General features: G+C 39.9%; 1 protein-coding gene across 1 annotated transcript in view; it reads left to right on the top strand.

The window, feature by feature from the left end:
- Window positions 1-4003: 4003 nt before the first annotated feature.
- ATP6V0E1 (ATPase H+ transporting V0 subunit e1) overlaps window positions 4004-20888 on the top strand; it is a 30689-nt gene continuing 13804 nt past the window's right edge. The window contains exons 1-2 of the mRNA XM_059174320.1: window positions 4004-4191; window positions 9861-9908. Of these exons, the coding sequence (XP_059030303.1) occupies window positions 4088-4191; window positions 9861-9908 (152 nt within the window). The 5' untranslated portion in view covers window positions 4004-4087. The remainder of the gene's footprint in view (window positions 4192-9860; window positions 9909-20888) is intronic.

Raw genomic sequence — 20888 nt, forward strand, 5'->3', positions numbered from 1 at the left:
AATGACTTTGAATTAAGCAGTTTCCTACTAACCTTTTCATTGAGTTTGCAGATGTCCACTCACTTGAGTGAGTTCTCTGTGCTATTTTGGAAAGCTCCAGACTTTTGTACTTCAGATAACTGCTTCTGAATGTCTGCTTTCGTACTGCACTCAGGCATGAGATATGCAGGGACAGAGCTCTCAGTGTAGTTGGGCAGGCAAGTAATTGAATATATTGGAATTGGGCAGAACCCTGCTAACCAAGAGTCTACCATACTCTGCTGATACTATGGACTTTGAGTACTTCCCATCTGGTGGGTTGTGTTTTTGTTCATTGTTCTGTTAAATTAGTTTTTTTTTTTTTTTTTTTTTATAAGAAGTAATACTTACATATGGTAAGGTAAAAAGTTACACAGTTACAAAGTAGGTTTCCTTGTTCCTGTGATTCTTGGTTACTGAGCTCTGCCCAGAAGCAGTCACTGTTTCCAGTTCCTTTTGTATCCTTCCAGAAATATTCTATTCATGTATGACTGGGTGCTTACTAAAAGTCTGATCCATGAAGAAGTCTTCGTGAGAAAGGCAGGTCATCCAAATGTAAACAGCTTTGTAATATAAAGTTGAGTTATGGCTTGAACACCATAATTACAATATAAATATGCAGATATATTAAGTAAAATATTCTTTGGCCTCGGGAAATAGCTAAGTCAACCATCGTAGCCTACCCCAAGCAGGAGAGCAGCTAGTTCTAGAATAGGCTTTCAGAGGTCTCATCTTCTGAATTAGATGTCTCTGTCTTGTTGTGTATAATTTAGGGTTTTTTGGTTTGCTTGCTGTCTGAAATTGGCAGTATGGCTTAGTGGGAAGAACAGGAGCCATGAAGACCTACATTTATTACTTTTTCAAGAGATTTTATTTGAGAGACCATATGCGTGCAAGCGCAAGAGCAGGGGGTAGGAGGAGAGGGAGAAGCAGACCCCCTGCTGAGCAGGGAGCCTGATGTGGGACTCAATCCCAGGACCCTGAGATCATGACCTGAGTTGTAAGGCAGATGCTTAACCAACTGAGCCACCCAGGTGCCCGAAGACCTATATTTAGATCCCAGTTCTATTACTTAAAACAGACTTTGGGCAAGTTACAAACCTGAGCCTCTCTTTCCTAATATGTAAAATGGATTTACTAAGATCGTAATAGGTGGTGTGAATATTGAATGAGAGGTAAATCAAAGCACATGGTTCTGTGGCATATAGCAGCCACTCAAGAAATGAATGGTGGTAGGATGCCTGGGTGGCTCAGTTGGTTGAGCAGCTGCCTTCAGCTCAGGTCATGATCCCAGCGTCCTGGGATTGAGTCCCACATCCGGCTCCTTTCCCTCCGCAGGGAGCCTGCTTCTCCCTCTGACTCTGCCTTCCACTCTGTCTGCCTATGCTAGCTCTCGCTCACTCTCTCTGACAAATAAATAAATAAAATCTTAAAAAAAAAAAAATGAATGGTGGTCAGCTATAGGGCATGTTCTATACATACGTGCTGAACAAATGAGCTGTAAAGCATGCTGAAGCTTTCAGCTTCTCTAGTAACTTCCAGGCTTCCAGGTCAGCTTGGAAAGGAGCTTTAGGACTCCATGGCTTTTGTGACTCTGCATGCTTGTTTTTATTTATAGGGCTGGACTTAGGAAAGAGTGGATTGGTGGGGGTGTGCTGTATCATTTCAGTCAGTTCTTACTTACTTTATCCTTTTGGGGTTGCCCTGGAGGTTTTTCCTCTAGGAGTTGATATCAGTATTTTTGGTCTCAACACCTGTTCACACATTTAAAAATTATTGTGGACCCCAAAATCTTACTTTTATATGGGTTATATTGATCATATAATTTACCATATTATAAATTAGAACAATTTAACATTTATTTTAGATTCATTTTTTAAAAATACACCTATATACGTTAACAGAAATAACATTTTTTATGGAAAATAACTCTTTTCCATGTTCAAATTTAAAAATGTAGTGGGAAGAATGACATTCTGCTACATTTTTGCAAAATTCCTTAATGTATGGCTTAATAGAAGATAAATTGATTCTTTTTTCTTAATTTTTTATGTTTTTATTAACATATAATGTATTATTAGCCCCAAGGGTACAGGTCTGTGAATCGCCAGGTTTTTACACTTCATAGCACATACCTTCCCCAGTGTCCATAACCCCACCCCCCTCTTCCCGGCAACCCTCAGTTTGTTTTGTGAGATTAAGAGTCTCTTATGGTTAAGACAAATGGATTTATAATAATGCTTCTGCATTCAATCTGTTGCCACAGATCAGGGAAAGCATAGGAAGAAAATACAGCTTTACACAGATGGTAGTTAGAACAGAGAGGCCCTTACAGACCTGCTGGGAGAGTCCCAGGGACTCCCCTGGAGTCCTTGAGCATACTGACATTTCCTGAAGTGGACTTTTTTTTTTTTTTTTTTTTAAGATTTTATTTATTTGACAGAGATCACAGGTAGGCAGAGAGGCAAGCAGAGAGAGAGGAGGCCTCAAGCAGGCTCCCTGCTGAGCAGAGAGCCCAACTCAGGGCTCGATCCCAGGACCCTGGGATCATGACCTGAGTCGGAGGCAAAGGCTTTCACCCACTGAGCCACCCAGGCGCCCCTCTTGAAGTGGACTTTAAGTGCCTTGAAAGCAGAGAATATTTCTTCATTTGGTGGGTTACTGAATCTTAGGTCCTGGCCTTGGACACCAGTTTTTATTTGGAATGTGTGATAAAATAGATTGACTGATAGAGGGAGCTGTTGGCCAGTACTAGCCCACAACTATAATACCAAGATAGGGAACTTTCTCATTTCAGAGAGGATGAAACAGATTTACACAAAACTGATGTATGAATGACCACATCCCTGTGCTCCCCAACACTTGGTTTTTAAAGAAGATGCGAAGAAGGTGATGCAAAGACTGGACTTATTGGGGTTACTTAAAAGTAAATATTTGCCTTTATTTAAGAGATAGGAAAAAATCTATAATAGCTAAAGCTATAAATGGAAGCAACTCAAATATCCATCTTCAGATGGGAATGTAGAAACAAAATATGGCATACACATACAGTAGAATGTTATTCAACCTTAAGAAGGAAAGAAATGCTGACACATGCTACAACATGGATCAAGCCTGAGGATATTATGCTAAGTGAATCAAGGCAGTCACAAAAAGAAAAATATTGTATGATTCCACTTATATCCGGTGTCTAGAGTAGTCAAACTTGACAGGAGGTAGGGTTAGGAATGCCATGGGCTAGGGGAAGGGAGAATAGGGAGTTGTTTCATGGGTATGAAAAAGTTCTGGAGATTGGGTACACAACAATGTGAATGTACTTAAAGCTACAGGCCTTTACACTTCATGGCTAAGATGGCCATGATATTTTTTTACCACAATAAAAACAAATTAAGAAAAAACTAAGAGAAAGGAGTAGACTTTTTCCTCTTAGTTCGGGGCTGACCTTCCCCTTTCTTAATTACGCATTTTGGTTACAGGTGTTTATTGAGCACATTCTATATATAAGGACTTCTGAGGAGCATGGACCATTAAACAGTGCCCGTCGTCAAGGAGTTTGCCTCCAGCGGAGGGTTGGTTAAGGTGAACGGCCACAAGAGACACACTAACATAATGAACTAGGTCTTGGAGAACGCAGCGCTCGCACTGGAACTTAAAGACAGTAGACTTTCTGCTTAGGCTGCTTTGGGGGAGCAGTATGAACACAAAGATAACCATCTAGTTTCCTATATTACTGGCCAGGTGACAGTTTGGAATTCTATTTGAAGAATTGGTACAGGTGTTTAAGGTTATTGGTCCAACTTCCCATTTAATCCAGGAATTCATTCTGCTTAAGGAAGAAAAAAATCAGGAGGTAACTCGAAGGACACATGCATATTGCTCAGAAACTATGGTCCATACGTAAAGTACACGGGATTCCTGGAGGGGCGAAGGGGCTGGGTCTTGCGCGGGCGTCACGTGGGGCGCGGGAGGCGGGTCTTTGCGCGCGCTGGTCACGCGGCCTGGTGTTGACACTTCCGGGTGGGACCAAAGTGAGGCGGCTGGGCAGGGGCTGGTAGCTCCGGCGGCAACCATGGCGTATAACGGCCTCACTGTGCCTCTCATCGTGATGAGCGTGTTCTGGGGCTTCGTCGGCTTCTGCGTGCCCTGGTTTATCCCTAAGGGTCCCAACCGGGGGTAAGTACGCCAGGTCCGCCTTGGGAGGAACGCGCAGTGGGGACCGGCCGGGCCGAGCGGGGGAGGGGGGCGACCTGCACCGGTCGCAGACCTTGCGGGGCCGCCCCAGACTCCAGAGTCAGGCCCGAACTCCTGCAGTTCCCCAACTTCTTACCGCGGCAGCTTCAGGGTTCCCTGATCCGAGGGTGAGGAGGGTGACTCCCGACGAACCCTCCTTGGGACGGGGTTACGGGAGATTTTTTTTTCTCGTCACGGGGCCTGTCTGGGGAGGGTGCATCAGAAATGGGTTTATACCGACTCCGGGAGAAGTTGTGGTTTGCCCCTGGACGACTTTCGCCCCTTTAGCCCTGCCCTCCACTCAGATGAGGCCTGTACTTTAAAGGATCAAATAAAACAGATTGCCCTCTTTGCCTCACATGCTGTCGCCGTTGCACAGGACACAAGCTTGTGTAGCAGCGTGGAGCCTAGGCCTTGCCTCTAGTGGGCCCCAGGTAATGAGGGCCTGATCTAAAGCGAGATTAGTGACCAAAGAGCAGGAGGTATTGTTTAGAAACCCCTGCGTCATACCTTTTGGAGGGCGCTCCTGCGCTTGTGTGTGAGTGTACCAACTTCTCAGAATGATTGACTAAGACTTTTCCCTTGGACTTTTTTGTTAAATAGAGCTTTTTCTATTTTGTAAGTAAATTTTTTTTTTTTTTTTTTTTTTTTTTTTGTGGTAGCATGAGATAGAGCCTTGTCTTCAAAGGAGCTTTGGAACACCCTCTTTCTGGTTCCTCTTTTACCTTTTAGTCATTTTTTTCTTAGCCCAAGATATTTGGAATGAAACTTGGGCTGAAGTCAGAGCTTGGCTAAAGCACCATCTTTTGCTTTATTCTTTGAAACAAATTGATGGCTTTCCAGTGCTTTGCATGCATAGCAGGCAGTCAGTAAATACCTGTTGAGTGGATAATTGATAATTCTACAGCCTTTATTAAGGGAAAGAAAATGCTGTTACTTCCTTAATATTTTGTGACCCAAACTCCTTTTGCTGTCTGCAATAAACTTGTGGTAGACTTGGTAACTCCTATCTAACTTGAAAGTAAATCACAGTGTGTTTAAAAAAGAGAAATGGTAGACAACTTTCTATCATTTGGTTGTATTGAGTTTCCTCTCCCTCCTTCACTTCCCCCAAAAACATCAGTTATGGAGGGTCATCTCTCCAGACTATAATAGATGATGCAGAGTGTTGGAATTTTAGGGTTATTAAAACAATTTGTGTTAACCAAATTTAATTTCTTAGTCTTGTTTCTCTTACTGGAGTTAGAGAACAACAAAATAGTTTGTTGTGTTTTTGTCTTCAACTATTTCATTACCCTACTGTGTGTCTTTCCAGTCCAAGTACTCAGAAAAGCGTTTATTAATATGCTTGTAACATTGACCACTCCTTTCTTAAAAGACCCCCATTTGGGACCCATCATGCCCAGCCCTGTTGGGGCTTGGTGCCACTGCTGTTATCCAGGGTAATGAAATGTCTCCAATAGTACATGGACTACTCAGTTTCCAGCTCTGGTGTCATGGTTCAGGTTTGACCTGCTACTGATACCTTATCTGAGTCTAATTCACAGCCTCCACCCCAATCCTTACATTTCCTGCTCTTGGCAGGATTGAGCAGTTCTTAAAACACAAAGTGTCCACTAGGAGTTACTGTATTACACTTTGAGAAACACTGCTCCTAGCTGGATGATCCTTATGACCTTGGGCAGTTAACTTTTCAGTGTTCCCATTTCCTCATTGTAAGATGGAAGGAAATAGTAGTCTTGAATTAGTAGTAGTTCCCCTTTAACTCCTGAAAGCCTACGTGACGATTTTTTAATACACGAAGGAGCTTCAAGGGTAGGTGAATTTTTAATCAGAGCATTTGTGATTTGAAAGATTAAAAACATCTTCACTAAGGAGGTAAAAGTACTATGTGGCAAGGGAAGAAGAGAGACTTTGATATTAAATCCTTTTCCCTGAAAGACCCACGTGATGTGGTTTTGGAATATAGGTGAGATTCAGTGGGGTCTGGAACGGATGGCCAAGAAAGAATAGTTGAGACATCATCTGTGTAAAAAGGAGAGCGCGGGGACCAGACTGGTGGGCTGGAAAAACTGCTGCCTGAAGGTTATGAGGGGTAGCAGATTATATACTAGAAAATCAGGGGAGATAAGGATAAGGGTGATTTCAAAAGAACTTTCATATGCTAAAGATGACCAGGAGGTACCTGGTGCCTTGCCATTGTCTAGTTAAGGTGGTTCTTCCCCCCCAACCCCCACCCCAGCAAGGCATTACTTTGAAGATCTTGGGGAGCTTCCTTGGAAGAACGTCACACAAATCCCACCCACTGGGGAGGTGGTGCAGGAAGGCTGCTGGGTGTCAGCCCAAGCTTTGTCCTCAGCTAGCCTTCTACTCCCACATCACACTCACAGCAGAATGCAGAAAAATCTCTAACTTAAAGCAAACTCCTTGCTCTCATTTTTTTCTGCAACATAAAATGGGTCAAATAAAAAGAAGTTGGTGTTTGGAATCAGACCGTTCGTGTTTTTCATGATTTCCTAAACAGGTGCTCTAAAACCCTCCCTTTTTTTCACGGTGGCTCCTTTAGCAGGTAGATGTGGAGAAGGGGTGGAGCTAGCTCACAGGGAGTTCAGTGAGCTCCGATTTTTTTCAAGCCTACGGAAAGGCAGAAAGAGTAGTAATGTTGTATTCCACCGCTGAGATACAATAATTGTTAACTTACTCATATTTGCTTTGTATCTCTGAATGTGTGTGTATGTGTGTAAACACACACATATATTTTTCCTAAATGGAAAGTGAATTGCATTTATTATGATGACACTTCTTCATCTCAGACACTTCAGCATGCAACCACTAAACGGCATATTTGGAGAGGATATTTTATTTATTTTTGTTTAGGTTTATTTATTTATTTAAGTAATCTCTGTCTCTAGTATGGGTCTTGAACTCAGGACCCTGGAGATCAAGAGTCCTGCGCTCTTTGGACTTGGCCAGCCAGGCTGGAGGTGATGTTTTAATGAGGAGCTTTTCATAGAAAAGTAGTAAGCCGGTAACACAGTAGAGCCTCAGCAGTTTGAGGTCTCTGAGATGGTCTTTGAGGAAGACAGAAGACACAGGGATTCCAGGTTGAGTTAGAGGAATGAAGGAAAATGAGCAAAAGCTTGGAATGGAGAGGAGTAAACTTGATGTGTTTGGGGGGACATTGAGGCCTCCTGCTTTTGGGAGTGGAAGGTTTCTGTCCGAAAGTGGACAGTGGTGAGGATGAGTGAGAAGCTGGTCCTGACTGTGTAGCTCTTCAGAAATCAAACATTTTTGTTATGTGGCTGTCAACATTTTGTAGCACAAATTCCGGCACATACTCATTCATGTATTACAAGCATAATGTATAAGTTAGGTATTTCAAAGCGTGTGCCTTCACAGCATATCCAGAATCTGACCAGTTCTCACTACTTCTGCTGCTACCAGCCTGGTTGGTGGATTATTGCAGTTCCCCCCACCGCAAACTGGTTTCTCAACTTTTCCCTTTGCCTCTCTTCCCCCAGTTTGTTTCTGCTCTGCAGAGAGGTAGGTTCTCATAAAATCTGAATCAGATTTTGTCAGTCCTGTGCTCAGATCCCTCCAAATAGCTTCCCTTTTCCTTTAGAGGCTACCAAGACACTGCCCTTAATCCTCATGAGTGTCAGAAATGGCCAAACTACAGTTAAACTATTTTAATGGTGTTTCTAGTTCTTGTCTATATTCTCCCTTTTGCTCACCTCTCTCCCCTCACTCTGCTCAGCAACAGGGGCCTCTGTCCTCTTTTCTGTCCTCTTTTAACTCCTGGTACCATAGCACCTTTGCATTTGCTCTTCCCTCGTCTGGAACAGTCCCTCACCTTCAGGTCTGGACTCTCTTGCCACGTCCTCAGCAGGCCTTTTCCTGACTGCCCTCTTCAAAATTGCAAGCACACTGAGGCACCTGGGTGGCTCAGTGGGTTAAGCCTTAGCCTTCGGCTCGGGTCATGATCTCAGGGTCCTGGGGTCAAACCCCACATAGGGCTCTCTGCTTGGCAGGGAGCCTGCTTCCCCCCCCTCTCTCTGCCTGCTGCTCTGTCTACTTATGATCTCTCTCTCTCTCTCTCTCTCTGTCAAATAAATAAATAAATTAAATCTTTTAAAAATAAAATTGCAAGTACAGCCTCCAAACCCTGTATACCCTTACCCTTCTTTCCTGCTCTGTTTTTCTCCATTAGCACTTACTGACCACCTGGCATACTAATGATACCTATGTAAACAGTTGTTTAATGTTCATCTTGTTTGTTGTCTGTCTTACCCCACGATCATGTAAACTTCGCCAGGGCAGGGGTTTTCATCCATTTTGTTGACTCCTTTTTCCCCAGAGCCTGGTACATACTGGACACTCAATTGAAAATCTGCTGAATGAATGAGTGGATGTGCCAGTATTGACCACAGAAAGTACATGCGCACACACAGAACTCCTAAAGCATGAATTGAAAATAAATATAAATAGGAATTCTGATATTTGCTACTTGTATTTGAGGAGATAGTCTTGCTTACTCTGTGGGGTGTGGAGACCCCTTCTTTGGAAATTACTCCTGTGAAGGATGGAGAGCATTGAAAGTTGTTCAGCTGAAGAGTGATGTGATGAAAGAATATTTTAGAAAGATGACTCTGTGATGAGTGTGGTAGAATGAAAGGGAAGGAAGAAAGTTTTGAATCTGCTAGCGTTTTGTGATTCAGGATGCAGAGGAGGCATGAACAAAATGATGACAGATTTGAGGAGTGGGTTGGATGGGTGGAAATGACAGCTTCTTCTGGGGTGTAGGATATTGGGAAGAGGAGCCTTCGGAAAGAGAAATGGGAACAGGATACCATGAATTCAGTTTTTTAAATGTGTAAATTCAGCTGATCAGAGATTCAGGTTTAACTATTTTTCAGACAGGAATAGAGATGGGAAGAGGTCAACATTGAAAAGATATATAAATATATATATTTATATATTATAAAGATATATAAATATAAATTTACATATCAATATAAAGCATGAATATATAATATATAAATATATAATATATATTACTTACAATATATGTTATTTGTTTATAAAATATATATATATTTTTTTAAGAATCATCTTGTTTTCATTTTAAGCCTATGCAGTTCTGGCATTTTTTTTTTTAAGTTTGTTTATTTTTAGTAATCTCTTTTCCCAACGTGGAGCTTGAATCATGACCCTAAGATCAAGATCACATGTTTTCCCAAGTGAGCCAGGTGCTCCTAGAAAGTTAAGTTTTTACAAGTATTGTGTCATTTCACTGCAGAGAAAACTACCAGATAGGTAGTTTCTTGGATGTCAAAACTGTCACTGCAGCCTTCTGTGTTCATTTGTAGATGGGTTTGTAGATGGGTCTGTACTAAGCTGAGGCCTCAGTACAGATCCCTTCAAATACAAACCTTAATTACTTGCTTAAACTTTTACTGAGTGCAGTCATTATTTGGTGTTTGAACAGATTTAGTTCCCTTTTCTTGGTGCATAGACCTTGCCAGTTTGTAATTTGGGAAGGAGGCTTAAACCAATCTGACAGTGTCTTCCTGGTTTTCTGGTTATCTAATGATGGTTTTGTTTTGTTTTAGAGTTATCATCACCATGCTGGTAACCTGTTCAGTTTGCTGCTATCTCTTGTAAGTATGTTTCTCTTGTAAGTCGTTTTTTCCCCAAGATGATAGGAAATTACTCTTGGTATTTATAATGTGTGTGATTGAAAAATAAATTCATGGAACATGACTGTTGTGAAACTTTACAGTTTTGTATCATGGGAGCTTGTCCTTTATGTAACATCTAGAAATAGTATCCTAAGATGGAAAAGAGCACACTTTCTCTCTGTTCAGTACATTTACATAAAAACTGTACAGATGCTCTCTTATTCTGGTAATACATGTGTAAATTATTTGGCACAAATTTAAACCTTATAATTAGCTGGAAATTCCCCTTATACTACTTTTATATTTTACTATTGTGAAGAATTTAGGCATACTCATTTCATTTAAATATCATTATGAAGGGCGCCTGGGTGGCTCAGTGGGTTAAGCCGCTGCCTTCAGCTCAGGTCATGATCTCAGGGTCCTGGGATCGAGTCCCGCGTCGGGCTCTCTGCTCATCAGGGAGCCTGCTTCCTCCTCTCTCTCTGCCTGCCTCTCTGCCTGCTTGTGATCTCTCTCTGTCAAATAAATAAATAAAATCTTTAAAAAAAAAATATCACTATGAAGCCAGTAAAGCCATTCTTTATTATGACTTTTGGTTTTTGGATGAATAGAGTTGAGCTAGAATTGCAGTAAGCAAAGACAATTTTTTAACAATCATATGCTATATCAGTGTATGATAATTCACACATTTAAATAGATGATACAGTTTGTGCAGACTGTTGGTTGAAAATGATTTTAAGATATATAAGTTAATTCATCAACATATGTTTTTGGAAAACCATTCTTAATCCTTTTGATTGTTAAAAATGGCAGAAGTGGACTTGAACTATTGTAAAGGTTTCCAGTTCTTATCTACATTCTCCCCTTTCCTGAAGAATGGAACAAGTCAAGCCCCAGAAATAAACTGAGTATTAATCTGTTTGTGGATAGAATGGCCACTTCAGAGTTCTCAAAGGTTTTGGGGGCCTGGGTGGCTCAGTGGGTTAAAGCCTCTGCGTTTGGCTCAGGTCATGATCCCAGGGTCCTGGGATAGAGCCCTGCATCGGGCTCTCTGCTTGGCAGGGAGCCTGCTTCCTCCCTCTCTCTCTGCCTGTCTCTCGGCCTACTTGTGATCTCTGTCAAATAAATAAATAAAATCTTAAAAAAAAAAAAAGTACCCAAAGGTCTTAAGGTTTCTTTTCTTTCTTTCTTTCTTTTTTTTTTAGTTGAGATTTTGCATACCATAAAATTTCATCCTTTTATGAATTTCCTTTTAGAGTTTAGAACCAGTGGTTCTCTTTTCTTAAAGAGAGCTGTGTAGCTTCCCATGACCTCTTTATATGGAAAGGGTTGGTGTTGGCCAAGCTTTTGTTTAGTGCCCACATGACCTAGGAAACAGCAGTTTTAATCATGTGATGAAAGGCCATGGCGCTTTGTGACTGTGAATCTGAATTTCTTATATCCTAGAGCTTTTGCACTAAGATTTTTCAAAGAGGTTTGTGGGGACAAAATTCTAGTTGTTGGCATAGATCAAAATCTGCCTCTGTCAAAAAGTTATCACCGTGAATTTTAGGTAGCTTGAAGTGTTTAAAGCTGAATCATAAGGCATTGTAGAAATTTTGCTAAATGATGATGGTGGTGTTTGACTGCCTCAACACTAGGGCTTAGATGATAAGACTTTCTGTAGTTGGCTTGTTTACTCTGTTTTTTCTAGTTAGAAGGGTAACTTTTTCAGGTGATACAGCTCAGCTTCCAGAGTGGAAATCAGACAGGTAGCATATGGAGAGAATTCTGCTAGCTGTATTTAGCTTTACAGAGTAAAGGAGAAGTACATACATCATCAAGAATTTCACATTTTTAAAAAATATTTTATTTATTTATTTAACAGAGAGAGAGAGATCACAAGTAGGCAGAGAGGTAGGCATAAAGGGGGAAGCACACGGGGCTTGATCCCAGGACCCTGAGACCATGACCTGAGCCGAAAGCAGAGGCTTTAACCCACTGAGCTAGCTACCCAGGCACCCCAAGAATTTTGCATTTTAATAAGGGTGATTGAGCTTCAGTCTGTTCCACTGAATCTCCTGTAGAAATCCCAAGAAGGGAGCTCTTTTTCAGTCCAGGAGCCAAGGAGTGATCCTGTGATCGAAAAGGCCTTTGTTTTGATTTCTTTGAAGCTCTCTTCTGCCTGATAAGCAAGGTTGGTGGTAGGGTCTTAAAAATGGAAAATTACCACATAGAAGAATGACTGGAGATTAAGAAGATGGGGCAGAAACATTTTGTGACTTTCTGGTCCTCCACTATCTTTGAAATTTGCTTAATTTTTGTAATACTTTCTTTAAGACAAACAAGAAACCTTTCCAGTTAGTCCCATGCTTCTTATTTTCATTTTCAGGTGTAAAATGAATAACTGGACATGGCTAGAAATTATACCTCTGAGTCTTAGTGACTCAGTTGAGACGTATCTGTGAGCCTTTACCTCTCACTGTCTAGATTTTTTTCCTTTGTCCCAGACATGCTGGTGACTTCTCGGTTTACAGTGGATTAGTACTGTCATCAGTGTATTAATAAGGATAGCACACAGTGTACCAACATTAAATGTTTCTGGAGGCCGTCATATGGGGAAATGTGCTGTGTAGTATAGACTTTATGAAGTTGGTTTTTTTTCTTTTGTTTCTTTTTCTTGAAACCTGATCATATATCCTATTTAGCAAAAAGTCCGCCTGGAACATGGGTGGATTAAATTGAATTCAAATCCCAAAGACTTCTTTCCACAAAGGGATGAAATTCTGTCCCTTTGTCATAGATTTGAAATTCAAACAAAACTTCACTGTTTGGCGTTAGTAAGTATTAGTTTTTTGAAAATACCTCTTGAAATAAATCACACCCTATGAGGAAGTGGTGATGCAACATGGGGGCTTAAGTGGGTAGGAGAAGAATAAATGAAACAAGATGGGATTGGGAGGGAGACAAACCATAAGTGACTCTTAATCTCACAAAACAAACTGAGGGTTGCTGGGGGGAGAGGGGTTGGGAGAAGGGGGGTGGGGTTATGGACATTGGGGAGGGTATGTGCTTTGGTGAGTGCTGTGAAGTGTGTAAACCTGGCAATTCACAGACCTGTACTCTGGGGATAAAAATATATGTTTATAAAAAATTAAAAATTAAAAAAAAAGAAGAAAAAAATATTTAAAAAAAAAGAAGAAAGAAAGAAATCACACCCAAACTGTATTTCATAGCAAAATTACATTTTGAAATATATTCATGGCCTTTTAGATTGCCTTCAGTTTATGGCAGTTATTTTCTCTGTCCAGTTTGTTCTGGTTTAAGATTAGATTCATGGGGCGTAACTTGTTTGAGCTCTGGAAAAAATCAGGATTTATGCCAGTCCAACCAGTTTGTGCTAACAGTTCAGCAGAGGAATGTCTGAATGTTATACATCTGGTTCCTTCTTTGAAGCACAAGGTCACTTTTGTTCCTTAACCGTACAATCCTGTTAGTTACTGTTCCATACTTTGTTTTGGTCTTAGGTTAGTTTTTAATGTTGAATTATGATGCAATTTACCCAGAGTTGGAAAACTTACATCTTCAGGATAAATTACAAATTTAGTGCAGTGTTGTGAGGTACAGTTGCTTCTTGGAAAATATATTTTATCTTTAGCACTTGACTACTTGTGATACAGAAGAGGAAATAATGACCAAAAGGCAGGAATCCTTGGCTCTTCTAGGCTGAATGTATGTGGCCTGATTACATTGTAGTATGGTTTTGTGAATTTTAAATTTAGATGCTGTGTATGAAAACTTGGAACAGAAAACAAGGAAAATACAAAGTAATACTATCATTCGTTGGTTAAAATAAGTTATTTTAATTCAGAGAAGCATGAGTAACTTAGGAGCAGTTTGCTTACGAGGCTTTTGTAGCATGTATTTTATTGAGCCTTCATTCACTCAACATATTTATTTAGAGCCTACTTTGTGCCAAGCACTGGATATATAGCAGTGAATAAATAAGACAGATGTAGTCCCCTGCCCTCTTTAGCGAGGAGAGACAGACTGTAAACAAAGCCAGACAAGCCTCAGTCACTTCCCGAAGTGGTTCCCTCATCTACTTATTACCACAGGCCCCTGTTCTGTGACCCCAGACATCTTCCTCATTCATCTCTCCAGCCCCCTAGCTGCCCATTGAACAAAGAACTACACAGCCTATAGGAACTTGGCCCCACTTGTCCAAGAATGTGCAGATCTATAGCTAAGCCCAGCCTTGCTTTGGTCCTGGGTCTAGAGCCAGTTTGGGCACAAGACATGATCACTTCCACTTTGCTTTCTAACCAAGTAGCCACAAGCTGGTCAGTTTCAGGGATGCTCTTTATTATAGCTTTTTTTTTTTTTTTTTTTAACTTTCTGCTTTTGAACTTTTATTATTTTTTTTTTTTAAGATTTTATTTATTTATCAGAGAGAGGGGGAGAGAGAGCGAGCACAGGCAGACAGAATGGCAGGCAGAGGCAGAGGGAGAAGCAGGCTCCCTGCTGAGCAAGGAGCCCGATGTGGGACTCGATCCCAGGACGCTAGGATCGTGACCTGAGCCGAAGGCAGCTGCTCAACCAACTGAGCCACCCAGGTGTCCCTCTGCTTTTGAACTTTTAAAACCTGCTCTATGCTCTTTACAAAAATTTGTCCCCTTGTCACTCACCTTCAAAAATTATCAACTCATGGCCAGCCCTGTTTATCTCTGCACACTTTCCTACTCTACCCTAGATTATTTTGAGCTTATCTCTAATTATTTCAATATATATGTCTAAAAGATGATCATTCTTTTCCGATGTGTAACTACAATACATTATCACAGACAGGAAAAGTTTAATTCCTTTACATCATCAAATATATTTAAATTGCCCTCATTGTCTCGTTACTTATTTTACAGTATATTTGAATGAAAATGCTTATAAAGACCACACATTGCAGCTAGTAGATGTGCCTCCCAAGTCTCTCTTTATCAGTTTCTTCTCCATTTCTCTCTTTCTCTCTCTCTTTTTTTTTGCACATTTAGTAGGAAAAAACTGGTTTCTTCAGAGAGTGATCCTTGTTAGTTGCACACACCATGGTATTATTTAACATATTCTTTGTTCTATATTTCCTGTAAGTTGGTAGTCATCTAGGAGATAGATCACATTCAGGTTCAATTTTTTGGTTAATTCTGCTTCATAAATGGTATAGATACTTTAATCAGGGAGTACATAATGTCTCATTTGTATTGTTGGCATCATTGATGATATTATATATCTGTAATTTGCTTATTCATTTTAGAATACGTCCATAAATACTTAGTTTCGTATTGATGTCAAAAAGTTGAAGTCCTTCGTGTTTCTCTTTTAAGATAATTTGGCTATTCCCAAATAGCCATATACATTTTTAGGATCATCCTGTCAGTTTCTATACTAAAAAAAAAAGCCTGTTGATTGTAGTTGGCATTGTGTGGAATCTATAGATCAGTTTGGAGAGAACTGACATTTTAACAATACTGAGTCTTCTGATGCTGAACATGGTATATATTTCCATTCATTTAGATTTTATTTTTATTTCCTTCCTCCTCCTGAATGCTCTTTTTCTAACTTTTTTTTTTTTAAGATTTTATTTATTTATTTGACAGGCAGAGATCACAAATAGGCAGAGGCAGTCAGAGAGAGAGGGGGAAGCAGGCTCCCCACTGAGCAGAGAGCCCAATGCGGGGCTCGATCCCAGGACCCTGAGACCATGACCTGAGCCAAAGGCAGAGGCTTTAACCCACTGAGCCACCCAGGCCCCCCTCCTTTTTCTGACTTCTTACAGTGGAGACTTAGATAAATTTTTAAACCTTTGTTCTTTTTTTTTTTTTTAAGATTTTATTTATTTATTTGACAGAGGTCACAAGTAGGCAAAGAGACAGGCAGAGAGAGAGGAGGAAGCAGGCTCCCTGCTGAGCAGAGAGCCCGATATGGGGCACGATCCCAGGACCCTGACCCTGAAGTCATGACCTGAGCGGAAAGGCAGAGGCTTAACCCACTGAGCCACCCAGGCGCCCCTAAACCTTTGTTCTTTTTAAAATGTTAATGCAGTAAAATTCCTTCTAAGCATTGCTTTAGCCACAGCCTACAAATTTTGATGACACTGTATTCTTCATTAATTTTTAAATATTTGGGGCTTTTCCACAGAAGATAGACTCCTTAAGATTCCAGTCTTTTTTGCAACTGGGACTTGTCTTATAGCCCAGCATAATGGTTTATCATGATGATCATTTCAAGGGCACTTCAGAAGATTGTATATTTTGCAGTTGTTGAGTGTAACTGTGAGGTCATGATAGTTCAGATGTTCTATATCTTTCTTGGGTTTTTGGGTCACATTTAGTGATTACTAAAAGAAGGTGTTAAAATCATCAGCTATTGTGGATTTTTAAAAAATTCTTTCCATGTTTGTTTTATATGTTTTGAAGCTATATTATTAGGAGCATGAACATTTCTGTTTTCTCTTCCCAATGAATTGACATTTTTATCATTATAAAGTATCCCTGTTTATCCTTAGTAATATTACTTGACTTGATTTTTTACTTTGTCTGATATTGATAATCATACCACCTTTCTTATCCTCATTATATCTATCTTTATGCCTATTTGCAGACAGCATATAGCTCAGTCTTTTTCGTCCATTCTGACAGCCTTTGCCTTTTAATTGGATACTTCATATACAATTCCAGTATTTATTGACATAGCAAGGTTTGGGTTCATTGTTTTGTTAATTGTTTTCTGTTTGTTTCATCTAGTTTTTTGCTCCTCTGTTCTTTATACCTTATTTTTTTCTTTAAATTCAATTAATTAACCTATGGTGTACTATTCATTTCAGAGGTAGAGTTCAGTGATTTGTCAGACTTACATAACACCTAGTGCTCATTACATCATTTGCCCTGCTTTTATGCTTTATTTTACATTAATGGAATATTTTCAGTATTCTGTTTTAATTTTGCTAAGGGCTTTTTTGCTATACTTTTTAGTGTTGCTCTGGAGATTACAATATTCTTTGTTAACTTTTCATAGAGTACTTAGAGTTGACATGGAACCACTTCAGATAAAATACAAGTTGGCAACAATATGGTTCTATTTACTCCACATCATTTGTACTATGGTCATGATATATTTTGCATCGATGTATGTTCCAAAACATTGTAGTGTTACAGTTTTTACTTGAAAGAATCATGTTTTTATAAAGAAATTAAAAGAAGTCTTCTCTGTTTACCTACATGTTTATCCTTTGTAGAGTTCCTTATTTTTGTAGATTTGAGATTCTGACATCCCCTTAGTCTGAGTTTTTATCCGATATCCCTTTCGTCTAAAGAACTTCCTGTAGTATATGCTGTAGGACAGGTATGCTGATAACAAATTCACTCATCTTTTATGTACCTGAAAATGTCTTTTTTTCATGCTCATTTTTTTGAAGGATAGGTGTTCTGGATATAGAATTTTGACAGGATTGACAGGATGTTTTTTTCCCCTTTTAGATGACTTTAAAGAAGCTCTTTCATTTTATGGCCTCCATTGTGTCTGCTGAGAACTCAGCTGTAATATGAATAATTGTTCCTTCTTATGCATTCTTTTTCCTCTGGATGTTATCAAGATTTTTTTCTCTTTATCTTTGGTTTTAGCAATTTGACTATGATGTGTGTAGGTGTCTTTTTTTTTTTTTTTAAAGATTTTACTTATTTACTTGTGAGAGAGAGAAAAAGAGAGGGTGCATGAGAGGGGAGTGGGAGAGGGAGAAGCAGGCTTCCTGCTGGCTCAATCCCGGGACTCCAGGATCATGACCTGAGTGGAAGGCAGTTGCTTAACCAGCTGAGCCACCCAGGCGCCCTGTAGGTGTAGTTTTAAGATTATTCTGATTGGAGTTTGCTGAGCTATATGAATCTGTAAGTTATTTTTCCATCAGTTTCAGCATATGCGTCTTCTGTTTCTTTCTGCTGTATTCTTTTTCTCCTGAGACTCCAGTTGCACCTATGTTTGATTTTTTTTCCAATTTTTTTTCCTCTTATTTCTTCAGATTAGATAGTTATTGATCTGTCTTTAGGTCCCCTGACTATTTCTTCTGCTATTTCCAGTCTGCTGGTAAGCCCTATCCAGAGTTTTAGTTTATATATTTTACTTTTTAGTTCTAGACTCTCCATTTGGTTCTTTTTTGTAGTTTTAATTTATGTTCTGACATTCCTGATTCGGTCATTCTTACAGCTAGTTTTCTTTTAGGCTTTAAGCATATTTATAATAGCTGCTATAAAATCATTATCTTTTTTTTTTTTTAAGATTTTATTTTTATTTATTTGAGAGAGAGAGAGGGAGTGAGAGAGAGCATGAGAGGGGAGGTCAGAGGGAGAAGCGCCGAGCTGGGAGGCTGATGCGGGCCTTGATCCTCGGACTCCGAGATCGTGACCTGAGCCAAAGGCAGTTGCTTAACCAACTGAGCCACCCAGGTGCCTTCATTGTTTTTTAATGACAATATCTGTATTATTTTGGAATGGTGTGGAATTCTCTTGATTCTTTTGTTCTTGATTATTACTTATGTTTCTTGTTTTGGGGGAGCATGACTGTAGTTTACTAAATATTGGATGTGGTAAATGACAGGGACCCTGGATTCTACTTACTCCTCTGCGAATGGTTAAATTTTCTTGTAACAGTTAAATTATTCATTGATCACCTTAAACTTATGGAGAGTTGGTTTTATACTTTGTTGGGACAGATCTGTATCACTTTTACCCCTAGATTAGAATGAATTCTCCATTAAAGTGTGCCCCTTCTGGTTCTGGGATTTTTTGGAAAATCTGAGGTGTTTACCAAGTCCTTATAACTTCAGACTCTAAATACTCTTTCTTCTGGTGGTAAGCAGCAGCTGAAATTTCCCCTCCATTCTTTCAGACTTCTGGGTGCTTTTCACAGTCCTTGGCATTTTCCTAGAGCATACACAGTTGAGGGATCAGCCAAGGGTTAAGAGAAATTTATACAGACTTTGGGGGTCCCCTTTGTGGTACCTTCCTTTTTTGAGATTTCCCTTTTTTATTTCTAAGAAATAGAAATGTTTTTTAGCATTTCTGGTAGCTCTGAACTTCATCTTTCGATACCTAAGCCAGGAAGACTGCAGCTTTTTGCTTGAGTTTCAATTATCTTGCCCCACACATGGGACTGGACAGTGTTTTCAGGAGAAATGCTGTATAAAGGTATTGGTGTAGCTTTCTTTCTTTCTCCTTTTCTCTTTCTTTTTTTCTTTCCTTTCTGAGAGTGCACGCGTGCAATCTTGCACAAGCAGTGGGACAGGGGAGATGGGGGAGAGAATTTTCAGCAGTGGAGCCCCACGCCGGGCTCAATCTCATGACCCTGAGATCATGACCTGAGTTGAAATCAAGAGTCAGACACTTAACAAATTGAGCCACTCAGGTGCCCTGGTGTGATTTCCTGAAGGATTGAATCCTGTGCAGTTTCTTCCTGCTTTTGGGTATTCTCTTGTACCATCAAATAGTTATTTTTCATATCTTGTTCAGAGTTTATAATCACTGTCTTCCGGATGAGTATGATATAAGCTACTTTGCTTTACCAGAGCAGAACTTCACCACTTGCCTTTTTTTGTTTTCAGGTTTATATTTTTCATTTCTGTGGGTGTTCTTTTTGTGCTTTTACAGTTTTGATTTCCCTCCCTCCTTCCTCATTCTCCCTGTACATTTTACAATTTTAGTTCATGAAACATAGTAGACAGCTTATCTGTCATCCGTGTCTGATCATTCTAGTATCTGAAGTCCGTGCAGTTCTGTATCAGCTCTTTGCTCTCTTTGGTCCCTCTCATTAATGGTACCACATGCATTTAACAATATTTCATTGCTGTCTTTTCATTTTCCCTATAATTCCATGTGTATGACTTTTTTGAGGCCTGCTATGAAAGTGGGCTTCTCCAGAAAAAAGATTAACAGTGCTTCTGCCAAGTGCCAAAGGCCATCACCAGTGTGGAATCAAATTAAGTAAAATTCTTTGTTACGTGATTTTTTTTTTTTTTTAAACCACATAGAATGAATTTGAGTTACAGACTTTCATTAAGGTTAATTTTCAGTGGCAGTGTTCTTCTCCTTCCTTCTTATTGCTTATATTTGAGACGGTTGGTTTTCCTGTCATTCTTTTTCAGGGATTCTATCTCATTTATCCATACCTTGAGATACAGCCCCTTGGCACTGAGCATTGTGGGGATGGGATGTGAAACTTATATTAGATTCCCTACCTTAAGTGGGCCCTCGGCTTTGTCTGCTGTGTCCCTGGGAAATCTGAAAGTAAAAGCTCAAGTTCATGTGGTTTAGTCTGTGCTGTGAAGGTGTGGAAAGCAGCCTATAATCACTTTGTTTTTCTTTCTGGGTACTTTCCTTCACTCATTTTTTTGGTCTGAGGACTGCTTACATGTCTGTCATGGATATGTTAAAAATAGCTGGATATCTTGACTGTTGATAGTGGGAGAGAAATCCAGGTACCTGGCCCAGCATATATCATCATCTGCTATATGGAAAAGTGTACTTTTCTTACTTTGGCTTTTTGCTCTTTTCCTTTATAATTTGGGAGATAAGGGCATTATTACAGACTTCGAACTGGAAGGCCTGGTATAAAAAGTATGGAGAAAAGAAATGATATTCCAAGTGTAGAGCTGGCAAAAATGGGGCATATTCCTGTGGTAGTGAAAGGGCCCTCATAGAGATAGTGTTGGGATAAGGTTAACATAGTTGGTGCCTTCTCACCTGAAGGTTGGGGCCCTTTTCTAAGCTCCTGTGGCTGTGGCAGAATTCAGTTCCTTTGAATTGGTTGTTGGACTAAGGTCTGTTTTCCTTGCTGACTATTAGTTGGTGACTGCTCTCAGCTCCTAGAGGTCACATTCTTTTCCATGTGGCCCTTGCATCTTCAAAGCCAACAATAGAGCATCTCCTTTGTGTCAAATCTTTCTCA

This window comes from Mustela lutreola, chromosome 5 (assembly GCF_030435805.1).
Source record: "Mustela lutreola isolate mMusLut2 chromosome 5, mMusLut2.pri, whole genome shotgun sequence".
Classification (NCBI taxonomy): domain Eukaryota; kingdom Metazoa; phylum Chordata; class Mammalia; order Carnivora; family Mustelidae; genus Mustela; species Mustela lutreola.